General features: G+C 46.9%; 2 protein-coding genes and 1 long non-coding RNA gene across 3 annotated transcripts in view; 1 reads left to right on the forward strand and 2 right to left on the reverse strand.

Annotated features, from left to right (window-relative positions):
- The window catches only part of CLK3 (CDC like kinase 3), a 200,346-nt gene that overhangs the window by 134,059 nt on the left and 52,689 nt on the right, over positions 1–13,598 (reverse strand). The window lies entirely within an intron of this gene.
- The window catches only part of LOC310825216, a 114,957-nt gene that overhangs the window by 36,503 nt on the left and 64,856 nt on the right, over positions 1–13,598 (reverse strand). The gene's annotated exons all lie outside the window — the stretch shown is intronic.
- CYP1A1 (cytochrome P450 family 1 subfamily A member 1) lies at positions 5,273–13,499 on the forward strand. The gene is made up of 7 exons (XM_083698402.1): positions 5,273–5,426; positions 7,687–8,542; positions 9,592–9,718; positions 10,109–10,198; positions 10,298–10,421; positions 10,942–11,028; positions 12,053–13,499. Exons 2-7 carry the CDS (start codon positions 7,706–7,708, stop codon positions 12,339–12,341), a joined length of 1,554 nt encoding a protein of 517 aa, XP_083554528.1. The 5' UTR covers positions 5,273–5,426; positions 7,687–7,705; the 3' UTR covers positions 12,342–13,499.

Here is a 13,598-nt window from a genome sequence, read left to right on the forward strand (position 1 = left end):
CCTCTCTATGATTTCTCATCCAATGTTAACTTCTGCATATTATAAAACTGTATACAGTGGTACCTCGGGTTACATACGCTTCAGGTTACATATGCTTCAGGTTACAGACTCCGTTAACCCAGAAATAGTACCTCAGGTTAAGAAATTTGCTTCAGGATGAGAACAGAAATTGTGCCCCGGCGGCGCGGCAGCAGCAGGAGGCCCCATTAGCTAAAGTAGTGCTTCAGGTTAAGAACAGTTTCAGGTTATGAACGAACCTCTGGAACGAATTAAGTACTTAACCCGAGGTACCACTGTACATCCTTATATTATCCACCTTCTATGTTATCCCTCAGTGAATTTGTGTATGTTTATTCAAAACCTGCCAAGGAGTCCAATTCATTTTGTTGTCTTTTTAAATAATTTGTGAAGGGTTCCCATTCTTCTTTGAAGTTACAGTTGTCCTTGTCTCATAATTTGCATGTCAGTTTTACCAGTTCTGCATAGTTCATCAATTTCTCTTGCCACTGTTCTTTTGTCGGGGTTTCCTCATTCTTCCATCCTTGTGCAATCAAGACTCTTGCTGCTGTTGTAGCATACATAAATAAATTCTTTCTCTTCCTTGGCAGGTCTTGTCCTATAATCCCTAACAAAAATGCCTCTGGTTTTTTTTATAAATGTTATTTTGAACATCTTCTTCAACTCATTATATATCTTTTCCCAGAATTTTTAAATTTCTCTGCATTCCCACCACATATGGTAAAATGTCCCTTCCTTTTCTTTACATTTCCAACATATGTTTGACCCCTGTTGAGATTAATATCGAGCAATTACAGGTGCTCTCACACAGAAGCAAGTTCCATTAAGTTTACTGGCGCTTACCAACAAGTAAGCAGCTTTAGGGCAGCAATCCTGTGTAGTCTTCCCTGCCAGCAAATGCATCTGAACTCAGGGCACCCCTGGAAAGACATGTGCTTTTAAGATGGGCAGAATTACTCAAAAAAATGTTCGATTTCGTGACCCGTTCCCCCCAAAATGCTTTTATTTTTCTCACGCTTCTTTTTCTTTCATTTTGGAAGGACAATCTCCAATAGGCAATATTATTATTTCCATTTTTCTCTGTTGCTAGAGGTATGCAAATGGTGGGCATGGTGTTGTGGGTTTTTAAAAGAATGTTCCACATTTTGAACTACTAAAACAAAATGCATCTAATCTAAGTAATTATTTGAAAGGGGGGGTGTTAAAATAATAAAAAAGCCATAAAACTGTTGGAAGGAACTCCTAGTGTCAAACCCCCTGCGATGTAGAAATCTTTCACCCAAGATGGGGCTTGAACCCACAACCCTGAAATTAAGACAAAAATCACCTAATTGATGGAAGCTGCTTTTGGGAAGTGGGAGGGGAACGTAATGTGATGCTTTCAGAAATTTATGCCTTGGGTTCATAGTAAAGGCAGGACTGACATCTATGCTCAGAGCGGTTCTTTGGAACTCCCTGCCAGTTGACACCAGGCAGGGAGGCACCATTACTGTCCTCTTTTTGGTACCTGCCTGAAACATTTGTGTTTAGGGAAGCCAATTCAGACATGTAGGGCGTTGACAGGCGTTTTTAATCTGGCCATTCGCTTTACTGCTGCTTTGAAACGAATTTTTTTACTCTTTCAAACCAGGGGTTTCCAAAGTGGCAGGTAGCTCCCGCTGGGACGGGGTGACTCCAGGGTGGGCGCCAAGAGGCCCTAGCTGTCAACGTTTCCCTTTTTCAAAGAGAAATTTCCTTATTCCGAATAGGATTCCTCGCACGAAAAGGGAAAAGTTGACAGCTGTGCAAGAGGCGGGGGGCGGGTAGGGGCGCTGGAGGTGGACAGGATTGCCGGGCGTTGCGCAGCTGATTACGCTGGGTCAAGTTCATCACTGTGGTTGAATTAATTCACGTGAATAGTTTTAATTGGGCTTGGAATAAATGTGCAATTAATTGCCACTCTCTTGAATTTCATCGAGCTATCCCCTTCGTTCAAGCCGCTATGCTGAGTGCTTCTTATGTGGGCGGGGGCTGGATTTATGGGGAGTAAGGGTCCCCCCCCCCAAAAAAAGTTGCGCCTCGGCGCTTGGCTCCGGGCGCCTCTGCCTCCTCCCTGGGGCTGCTTATCTCCGCGCGCGATCTGCCTGCCGTGCCACTTGCGCGCCCCTTGTCACGCCAGCCGGGCCCGCCGCCTTCTCGGAAGGGGTCGGAGCCGCCCCTTTCCCGGATCGCTTCCCGAGTTTGTTTCCAAGGAAAGGGAGCGAGGCCGAGGCGCGCCCGCCTGCCGCGCCGCCTTCTCACGCGAGGCCGGGCGCGCTCCCGGGGCACTTCCGCGTCCCCGATCCGCCAGGCTCGCTTAGCGCGCACGTGGCTCTTCTGTCGAACCTCCAGCCCGCGATCTTCTCCAAGGAGCTCAAGGGGGGCGCGCGCGTGGTTCTTCTCCTCCCCCTTTCATCCTCGCAACAACAACCCCGCGAAGTAGGCGAGGCCAGGTGCCCGGCAACCTTTTCAGACCCAGGACCCAGTTGACCCTTTCTCAAGATCTCCCTGTGCTTTCGCATGGCGGTGTGGCCCTGCTGCGTCCCGTCTTGGATCGGGCCGCGGTCCACGAGTGGGTCCCGACCCACCAGTTGAAGACCCCTGAGTTAGGCTACCGGTCAGTGGCAGGTTCAAGGCCACAGGCAGCAAGCCATCAGAGATTTGAACCCAGGTCTCTCCCAGGTCTTAGCCCTACGCTCTAACCACTATACCACACTGCCTTTCCCACGGCTTAGGTTCCCATTGCAGGGTTGTGGCAGGCATAGCTCTGCTCTCCAACAGTAGGAAATGACCAGGGTTGTGAGCTCGAGATGACTTGGGAGGAGGGCAGGCCTGCCTAAGCCAGGGCCAGCTCTGGAAATGGCTAACTCTGTTTTGAAGGCCAAACTGTTCCACAGCCTGGGTGTAGTCACCAAGAAGGCTCTGGCGCTTGTCCCACTCAGCCATGCCCCCACCCTCCTACTACCAGCCTTGCCTGTGTGCTTGTGAAACATGGACCACTTTTAAACGCCATCTCCAACTCCTCGAAAGATTCCATCAACAGTGTCTCCGAAAAAATGTACACATCACTTGGGAAGAGAGGTGAACTAATGCCAGTGTACTAGAAGAAGCAAAGGTCACCAGTGTCGAAGAAATGATTCTTCAACATCAACTTGACTGGACTGGTCATGTTGTTTGAATGCCTGATTATTGTCTTCCAAAGCAGCTACTCTATTCTGAACATAAAAATGGGAAGTGTATTGCTGGTGGTCAACAAAAGAGTTTAAAGACTCTCTCTAGGAAAATCTAAAAAAAAAAAAAGTATAAACACTCAGTGGCGTAGCGTGGGGGGTGCAGGGGGGGCCGGCCGCACCGGGCGCAACATCTGGGGGTTAGGGTTAGGGGGCGCAAATCCACGGGTTAGGGGGCGCAAATCCACGGGTTAGGGGGCGCAAATTATTTGCCTTGCCCCGGGTGCTGACAACCCACGCTACACCACTGTAAACACTGACAACTGGGAAACACTGGCCTGCGAGTGCTCCAGTTGGAGAGCAGCCTTTACCAAAGGTGTCGTGGACTTTGAAGACGCTCAAACTCAGGATGAAAGGGGAAAACATGCTAAGAGGAAGGCACATTTGGCAAACCCTCACCGTGATCAACTCCTGCCCGGAAACCTATGTCCCCACTGTGGAAGGATGTGTGAATCCAGAATTGGCCTCCACAGTCACTTACGGACTCACTATTGAGACCATGTTCCTGGAAGACCATCTTACTCAGCTACGAGTGATTGCCGAAGAAGAAGAAGAATGCAGAGAAGGGCCTTCTGATGAGTGGAGAAGGTGGTATGGGAAGAAGCAGTCCCTGAAGTGTGGTGGGCCCTAAGCCAGGTAGGTCTTTAGTAGCTAATCACCTATGCTTTGAATTCTGCCTGGAAGCAAAGTGGCCACCAGTGACGCTCTTGAAGGATCCTTGTGACATCTATGTGATTTACCAGCTCTAGACCATTGTCCATTAGAGGAGGGGCAGCTGAATGCGTGAACTTTATTGACACCACAGACAAACAAGACAATATGGATACAGGTAGGTAGCAGTGTGGTCTGCCGTAGTCGAAACAAAATAAAATTAATTTTTTTAAAAAAATTCTTCCAGTAGCACCTTAGAGACCAACTAAGTTAGTTATTGGTATGAGATTTCATGTGCATGCACACTTTATCGTGAAAGCTCATACCAATAACTAACTTAGTTGGTCTCTAAGGTGCTACTGGAAGGAATTTTTTTATTTTTTTATTAATTTTATTTTGTTAAGACAATATGGAAGTTCTGCCCATGCCTTTATATCAGGGACAGGAGCTCAATCACGCACATAAAAAGTGCAGTTCGGATGTGCAGAAGTGTGGTGTTGCGGGGTGTGTGTCAAAGACCCATTACTATTTCTGCAGTGGGGTCTCTGTCTCCAGAGCGGCCCGATCCGCATGAAAAGGGAGCTTTTTACCCACTGTATGCTCGGAGACCTGTGCAGCAAGGCCCGTTCCAGCTAGAACACTGCATTCTGGCCTCCATCCAGGAGAATCCGGAGCTGTTCCTCAGTTGGGGAGTCCAGTTTGGGGAGTGTGGGGGACTCCTTTGGAGGGGAGGCATAGAATACTTAGTTGGGCATCTTCCAGTCAGCCACCAACGCCCCCTCCCCGCTCCTTTCTTTCCCCACAATAAACGTATAAAAAGATATTGGAATCCTGCCTTATGGCCTCGTTTGCACAAGTTTATTTCAATATTTCCCTTTATCCCTTTCGTCTCCTTACTTTCCACTTGACCATATCTCCTCAATTGCATCCTTCCTTTGGCTGGAATACTTGGTTAGTCTTTTTAAAATATATATACATTTAATAATGGAAGCATGAAACTGAACGCGTGGAATGCTCTAAGGGACATTCCGACGACCGGCATTCGTTGAGCGCGACAGGATTTGATAAACTGGGAGGCGAATGGGGGAATTTCTTTGCCGGGTTCCCAATACGTTGAAAAGCAATAAAATCAATCATCAATGGTTCCTTTTAGTTTGTTCACATTGTCTGCAGCCGGGCCAGGGGGCTTAGGACTTAAGCCCCCGCCGTTGGGGCGCAGCTCCTGCGCAGCGAGTGTCGGAGCGCAGCGGGTCGGCTTCCCTGGCGCGAGCGCGCAAAGGGGTGCGAGGAACCGGGCAAAACAAAGTTTTTCGCTGCGTCCACGTGACCCGAGGGCTGCCGGCCAATCAGAGCCCGAGGAGGCGCTTATAAAGCGAGCCGAAAGCGGTGCTTTGGGGAGCGTGTTCGGAGGAGGAGGCGAGTGAAGGCATCCCATCCGGAGCCAAAGTGGGCATCGCGGGCAAAGCTGGTCTGGACGGAGCGGTGGAGACAGGCTGAAACTTCTGATCGGTGAGGTGAGCACTCCAAGGGGGCTTCTCCTCCTCTTCCAGCCCCAGTGCTTGACCCAGCAAACGGGCCAGATCTTCCTTGCACGTCTGAATGTGTGCATGCACGCTTGCCTGCTGATGGGAAGGACCTTTTTTTGCCTGTGGCCAATTTACCTTTTATCCGAGTCGTCTTTCTAGGCAAAACAATTGCTATTATAACTTTTTGTTTAAGAGAGAGCTGGTTATTCCTAACCCGCAATGATTATATGTTGCACTCACATTTTTTTTTGCTGCGGAACTGAAATCATAGAATTATAGCATTGTAGAGTTTGAAGGGATCTCAAAGGGTCATGTAGTCTAACGCCCTGCAAACGTTGGCTGTGTGCGTGTGTAAGGCCTTATTGATTTAGAGGTGGTTTGACAAAAAATGCCCCTGGGCATGCACAGAATGCCTTCTAGATGCCACTCAGAACAAACCTGGTGGATGCTTCAGATCAGCTAATACAGAGAAAGGGTAGGTTGCAGTGTGAGCCTGTTCGTGCTGCACCCCTATTTTAAAAAAGACCCACCACATGCTATGTAATCATTTTTTATGAGAGATTTTTTTTAAGATGGTGCCTCTCTTCAGGGAATGTGTGAATGGTTTTCCATGTATGCATGATCTGGATGTTCTGTCCTTGCTACAGCCTGCAAGCCTGGTCTTGGGGTAATTCACATTTCCCCAGCACAAAATGAATTGCTGGTGGGAAGATGTGGCTGTTGAAGTTATGAAATTTTGTGCTCTTTTTTTGTGTGTGTCACGGGCACATTTGGGTGGTGACACAACACAGTCTTCAGGTGAGCACCGAAGTCCTCCTTCCCCCTCCCTGGGTCATTTTGAATCCTGGGACATTTTGTTATTCTGTGTGTGCCTCCTCCCAGTGCCTTATGGTTTCCTAGTACTGGTCAGGGCTGAAACAAATAACCATGCTTGTACACGCACAAGATTATTTCTCACCACCGTAAGGCAAGGAGAGATGTGGGGATATAAAAAATGTGGATCAGGGCCTATAGTACTCTTGTAAAAGAGATTAAACATATAGAGACATATAGAAAAGCCATCACAGGCTGTTCCCATTTTAAATACAGAATCATAGAACTGTAGGGTTGGAAGAGGCCCCAAAAGTCATCTCCTCCAAGCCCGTGCAATGCAGGAATCACAGCTAAATAAGCCATGACAGATGGCCATCTGACCTCCCTTTAGAAACCTCCAAGGAAGGAGAGTCCACTACCTTCCAGTTTGTTCTGACGTCCAACAGCTCTTACCTTCAGCAGGTTCTTCCTAAGGTTTAGCTGGAATCTCCTTCCTTGTAAGTTAGATCCGTCAGTTCAGGTCCTACCCTCTGGGGCAGCTGAGAATGAGCTTCTCCACTTTCCCATCAGATATATGTAGAACAGAAGCAGATCATGCGTGCCTCCTCTGAGTTTACTTTATTTCACTGCGTTTCTAGCCCACCCTTTTCTCCAAGGAGCTCAAGATGGCACACATGTCCCGCCCCCATTTAATCCCTACAACCCCCCTGCGAGGTAGGTTAGGCTGAGGAGCAGTGACTGATCCCCAAGGTCACGTTCAGTGAGCTTCAGGGCCAAGTGAGGATTTGAACCCAGATTTCTCAGGTCCTAATCCAGCACTAACCACTGTACCATGCTGGCTCTCAGAGCACAAGTTTAGCTTGAGCTTGGCTCTGGCAATGGGTATGGGCAGTTTAAGGAGGGGCAGGGTCTGCATAACTTCCTGAGGTTGGTTTCACACCAGTGGGGAATATAGTGCCCTTAAGATGTTGTTGGGACTCCAGCTGGCTTTGGCCCTAGCCAGCTTGGCCAATGGTCAAGGGTGATGGCAGCCATCTTTCAGCAATGTCTGGAGGGACGCAGGTTCCCTACCCTGCAAAAGAGCCCACGGCTGCAGTCCTAATGATGCCCCAGGAGAGGAATTATCCTCTGGCCCTCCAGGTGCTCAGAGAATTGCAGCATTGGAAGGTACCCTGAGGGCCATCTAGTCCAGCCCCCTGCAGTGCAGGCATCACAACTGAAGCATCCATGACAGATGGCCATCCGTTATTCAGCTTGAAAGTTGAGTTTGGAGGAATTTCAGTCCTGAAAACACTCCTGATGTCGAAAAACAAGTGCAGTTCAACTTCTGCAGTGTTAAGATGGTGCTATAACCATCGGATATTTGGTCCCTGCACTTACTCACAATGCTGTTTCTCTCCCGCTCTTCTCTTTCTCTCTGCTTGTATTAGGACACTTAAATCTAGGAAGATGAAGGCAGTGTTGTTGGGTAGCCAAAGCATTATGTCTCCTTCAGAAATCCTCCTGGCCATTGCGCTTTTCTGCCTGCTCCTGGTTGTCATCAAATCCTTCCGGCAGCACATCCCTCAGGGGCTGAAGCAGCTCCCAGGACCAAGGGCATACCCGCTGATTGGCAACGTTCTGGAGCTTCAGAAGAACCCTCACCTGGCCCTGACTCAGATGAGCCAGAGATACGGGGATGTGATGCAGATCCATATCGGCACAAGGCCAGTGCTGGTCCTGAGTGGGCTTGAAACTATCAAGCAAGCCCTGGTGAAGCAAGGAGAAGACTTCTCGGGGCGCCCTGACCTCTACAGCTTCCAGTACATTGGGGATGGCCAGAGCTTGACCTTCGGCAGGGATTCAGGGGCAATGTGGCGAGCGCGCAGGAAGCTGGCCCAGAATGCCCTGAAGGCCTTCTCGGCTTCTGCCAACCCAACCTCCTCCACTTGTCTGTTGGAGGAGCATGTCTCCAAAGAGGCTGACTACCTTGTCATGAAGTTCCAGGAGCTGATGGATGAGAAAAAGAGCTTTGACCCCTACCGGTACCTGGTGGTCTCTGTGGCCAACGTAATCTGTGCCATGTGCTTCGGGAAGCGTTATAACCATGAAGACCAGGAACTGCTCAGTCTGGTGAACCTGAACAATGAGTTTGGGGCGGCTGCTGCTTCCGGGAACCCGGCAGACTTCATCCCTGTCCTCCAGTATCTTCCCAGCCGTGCCATGAAGGCCTTCAAGGACGTCAACCAGCGCTTCACTGCATTTGTGCTGAAGATAGTTAAGGACCATTACATGAGCTTTGACAAGGTATGTTTGTGTGTGTGAACCATTCAGTTTGGAAAGTTTCATCCTTGATTTCTGGCATGTATTCCTGGACCGTCACCAACATGGTAGAAGACCGACCAGGGCATTGCAATGACTTGCTTGCCCATAACCTGCTGCAGGGATAGGCAACAGGGTGCCCTTCACCTGCCATGGTCCAACAACATCTGAACAAGTACCATGCTGCCCACCCAGACTTTAAAAGATTGTGTTTGTTGACGGAGCCGTAGATCTCCACACAGTAGATACACCAGATTGCATGTCAATGTGTGGCTTAACACTTGCAAAGAAAGCTATGTGGTGCCTGGGTAACTGGCCCATGCAGAATAGAAACCACAACATGAAATTTAACCCATATTCTGACATCTGAATTACATCCCATGTATCAGCTATGGAACAGGGTGGTGTCTACAGGGTTGCAGATGGTCTCCCATGCAGGCAGTGTCTAGACCTCGACCTGCTTAGCTTTAGGAAGATTGGTATGCCTTGAAGCATCCTGCAGCCAGGAGAGCTACAATGAGCTCTTGTACTTGTAGCTTATTCTGTAACAGCCCATGGTAGATCATACGCTTTGCTTGCAGAAGGGTCAATCGCTGGCGATCCTAGCAAGAGGATCAGGAAGCAGGTGATGGGAGAGACATCTGTCAGACACCCTGGAAAAGTGCTGACAGTCAACAGTGGGCTATTTGTTTATTTTATTTATTAAATTTATATACCAGCCTTCATCCAAGGACCACAGGGCACTTTACAGTAAAAAAACACACAAAAATACACAGCATAATAACAATCAAAACAACATCCCCCATAGTTTAAAAGACCACAGATTGTTTAATTAGCTAAAGGCCTGTGAGAAGAGGAATGTTTTTGCCTAGTGCCTGAAGGTATATAGGGAAGATACCAGGTGAGTCTCAATAGACAGGTAGCCTGACCTGATATAAGGGAGTTTTATATGTCTGCCTGTAACTGACCGGGATTGGCTCTGCAGTAAGAGACTTGAGGACGCACGGCATTTATCCTCTGGATTTGTATTTCAGGAGAACATCCGGGACATTACTGACTCCCTGATCAACCACTGCGAAGATAAAAAACTGGATGAGAATGCAAACATCCTGCTTTCGGATCAGAAGATTGTCAATATCGTCAGCGATCTTTTTGGAGCTGGTAAGAATCTGCTAATCCTTTCAACTGTCTCCTCCCTCCTCCACCTCCCATTGAAGTTATCGTGCACGCTGCTTAGCAAAAGAGGAGATTTGCTGGATCAGCCTATCTAGTTACAACCATTGGTCATTATCATTTGATATGATGTTCACACCAATTCACCAAATACAAGAACAGTAAACTGTAGCTTCAGATCTCCGATCCATTTTGTGAAGTAACGCATTGGCTCTCCTGTCTCTGTATCTTAACAACTAATTCAGAGTCTGATACTAGTTTTGATACTTCAGTACAGAGAATGGAATCTTGGAATTGGGCTCCTAGACAATGTGTTGCATTAATGTTCAATAGTTTTGCACCTGATGCTGAATATTTCCCCACTTGATCCCCGTCTAGGTTTTGACACAGTCACCACTGCTCTCTCCTGGTCCCTCATGTATCTGGTGACGTTTCCAGAGATCCAGAAGAAAATGCAGGAAGAAATAGGTAAACCCAGGCACTCCTAATTCAAGCGCTTCAAAACTATGTTCGCCCCAGGCTAAATTTGAATCCATCTTATTTTCTGCCTCTTTTCGGAAACTGCAGACCAAACCATTGGCAGAGAAAGGAAGCCCAGGCTGTCAGATCGTTCCACGTTGCCCTACACAGAAGCTTTCATCCTGGAAATGTTTAGGCATTCCTCCTTCTTGCCTTTTACCATCCCTCACTGGTAAGGCTCACACAATGCAGGATTGGCAAGGGAACAGTTTTGGCCTGGTATATATATATATATATATATTTGCTTTCGTATTATTATTATTATTCGTATTCTTATTATTTCCCATCTTTCCTCCAAGGAGATAAAGGTGGTGTACATAGTACTCCTTGCTCCATTTTATCCTTGCAATCCTGTACCCACTTACCTGGGACTGGGAATGAAGTTGATAGGATATACTTCCAGACAGGCATGTATAGGATTGTACCATTAGCAGCTGAAAAGATTGTGTCAACTTGTAAATCTGCCCTGTCTCCTAACTTACTGCTTGACTTCCTCCATGCTTGTCTGAACTCTGCTTTCCTAAATCATCTTACTTTGAATTAAGTTTAATTATACTTTATTCCAGAGAGATACATGCTTTAGGATTGCAGTCATTTTAACATTCAGCCCATGCCACCTTTATCACGTAAGAACTAAACACCTGCAGCTTCTTGTGTATGTATAAATTGTGTTCTGGTTCCTCTCCTTGTAGCACAACCAGGGACACAGCACTGAATGGCTTCTACATCCCGAAGGATCTCTGCGTCTTCGTCAACCAGTGGCAAGTCAACCATGATCCGTAAGCATCTCTGGAACCCGCTTTGTCATGCATGGAGTAGAGCTACCGTATTCCAGTTTGCCCCAAATAAACGGTTTTGATTCTCAGTGCAAATCCTGCATTCCTGAGATACTTGGCTCTGGATGGAAAGGCTGAGGCTGTAACCCAATGGTGTCGAACCTCAGCCCTCCCAGCCTGGCCCTCTGACCCCCCCCATCTGAGTTCTCCCTGGCTGGATCGTGTCATTGTGTGCAGAAACTAGCCTACTTATAAATGTTACATTAATTATTCTTCCCACTTTTGTCCTAGCCATCAGTGGCATGAAGCCCCTGATGTATTTCCACGAGGAAATACAGCGCACAGGCCAAAAAGAGAGGCTTCCATTCCTTCCCAGTTTCAAGCAGCTGGATTTACTATTGGAGACACCAAAATGGGTGCTTTCTCCAAACCTCATATGAAATGAGAGTCTAACCCAGGGATGTCCAAAGTGCGTTTTGGGAGCCTAATCCGGGCTACTGGCCTGGCCAGTTTAAACTGGCCCCTGTGGCAGTTTATTTATTGGGGTAAACTCTTAAAAAAACTTCAACAACTTCAGTCCTAAAAAAAAAGGTCAACAACAACTTGGGTTGGCTCTCACGGCCCTTCACTTCATCAATTCTGGCCCTCTTTGAAAAAGGTTTGGACACCAATGGTTCCCAAAATGGGGGCAGTGGGACTCTAACCCAGTGGTTCCTTGGGGAATTACCTGGGGGGCACCAGGAGGCAAATGGGGGCACCGGAGGTGTAAATGACAGAATTGGAAAAACTGGCGTCCCTGGATCAAGTTCATTTTTGTTGAATTAATTAAACTGAACAGTTTTAATTGTATTTTGAATAAATGTGCAGTTAATTGTTACTGTTTTGAATTTTATTGTGTGGCTTGTGCAAACCACTATTCTGAATAATGCTGTTTGGAGGGTAGGGCAGAGGCCACTGGGGAAGTGTTTCTGGAACCAAGGGGGTTTGGAAACCACTGGACTAAAACACCTGCTCTTTGCTTCTTCAGGAAGCTTTGGCGAGATCCTTCTGCCTTCAACCCAGAACGGTTTCTCACAGCTGACGGGATGGGAGTAAACCGAGCAGAGAGCGAAAAGGTTCTGACGTTTGGTCTGGGCAAGCGGAGGTGCATTGGAGAGAACGTTGGCAAGGGCGAAGTCTTCCTTTTCTTGACAACCATCGTTCAGAAGCTGGAGCTGAGTGTGTGCAGCGGGAAGACAGTGGACTTAACCCCTCAGTATGGACTCACAATGAAACACAAGGAGTGTGAGCATTTCCAGATTAGACAGCGTTTCTAAGGACCAGTGGTGGCATCTGGGAGCAAAGAAAGATTGGGACGACCCGGGAGGAGGGATTCCTACCCTGCCGTATCTGTAGCTTGACTTAGGAGTGGGTTGGTCACCCAGGCTGAACCGTGGATTGAGGCTGTCTCAAAATAATAAAAGTGGGCAAATTATATAGGTTGGGTAATGGCATGAGGCACTGTAATCATTTTCATTTAAGTGACTTGAAACAAACTGTGCCCTAGGTGGGCTTGTATGGCATGGAATAACTTCTCCGATTTGACCATAATACTGTGGTGGCTTTGGTCATACACTAAGACTTCATTGGAAGAGCCTTTCTAGGATGCAGACAAGTAACTGAGAGGTTATCATGCTTGTTGTACAAACATACATTTAAGAGGAGAGGCATGTATGTACCCATCAAATGTTGCTTCCTGAAGGCCTTGTTAAAAAGGGGCAGTGGACTCACACTTTTATAAACCTTTACTACTAACAGAACATTGTAACCAGATTATCACACTTATATATACTAATAGCAAACTCAGCTTCACGCTGTGAGTCCTTACATAGCAAAATGGTACCAGCCATGCCTAAGATGAGAAGAACTAGCAAGCTTGGGTTTGGGTTTGCAGAAATAACACAAAATTTAGGAAAATCCCCGATGAATCCACAGACAGACAAACGAGAACAGTGTCTGATCAGTAGTCACAGAACTTTGACAACACTTTGAAAAACTAGGAAGGAGAAACAAAGGGAATATCCTTGACAACTTCAGGAATATACTTTAAACTGCAACATTTTGTTGTGGGTCTCACTTGTGTTTACTAAATGCAAGTTGTGCTTCATGAATAATTCTCATATAGTTAAGCATTATGATGCTGTACACTGAGAAACTCAATAATAAAGAAATAAAATCTGTTTATGGGGCTATCTATAGAGACATAAGGGATGGAAAGGGGACTTGGTCCCAGAACATTTCTACATCTCTTGTCTTCCTTGAAATCCCTTTTCCTCTGCAGGCACTTTTGATGTGAAAACAGTAGTCTGATCTGACTTTCCTTCGGTTGGGGGTGAGGACTATGTGTGGCTGCCAAACTCTAGGCAGGAACTATATGTGTACAGTGCTGTGTATATTGATGATGATGTATAAATAAAAATAGCTTTCTACAAGAATTTCAGGCTTGCAGTTATCTTTGCTTGTTCAGCTTAAATGAAAATCTGCTTAAATAATTTTAAAGGAATCAAAAAGCAACTAGAAAACTCTCAAAAATA

The sequence above is a fragment of the Podarcis gaigeae genome (genome assembly GCF_964106915.1).
Source record: "Podarcis gaigeae genome assembly, chromosome: 9".
NCBI classification, from domain to species: domain Eukaryota; kingdom Metazoa; phylum Chordata; class Lepidosauria; order Squamata; family Lacertidae; genus Podarcis; species Podarcis gaigeae.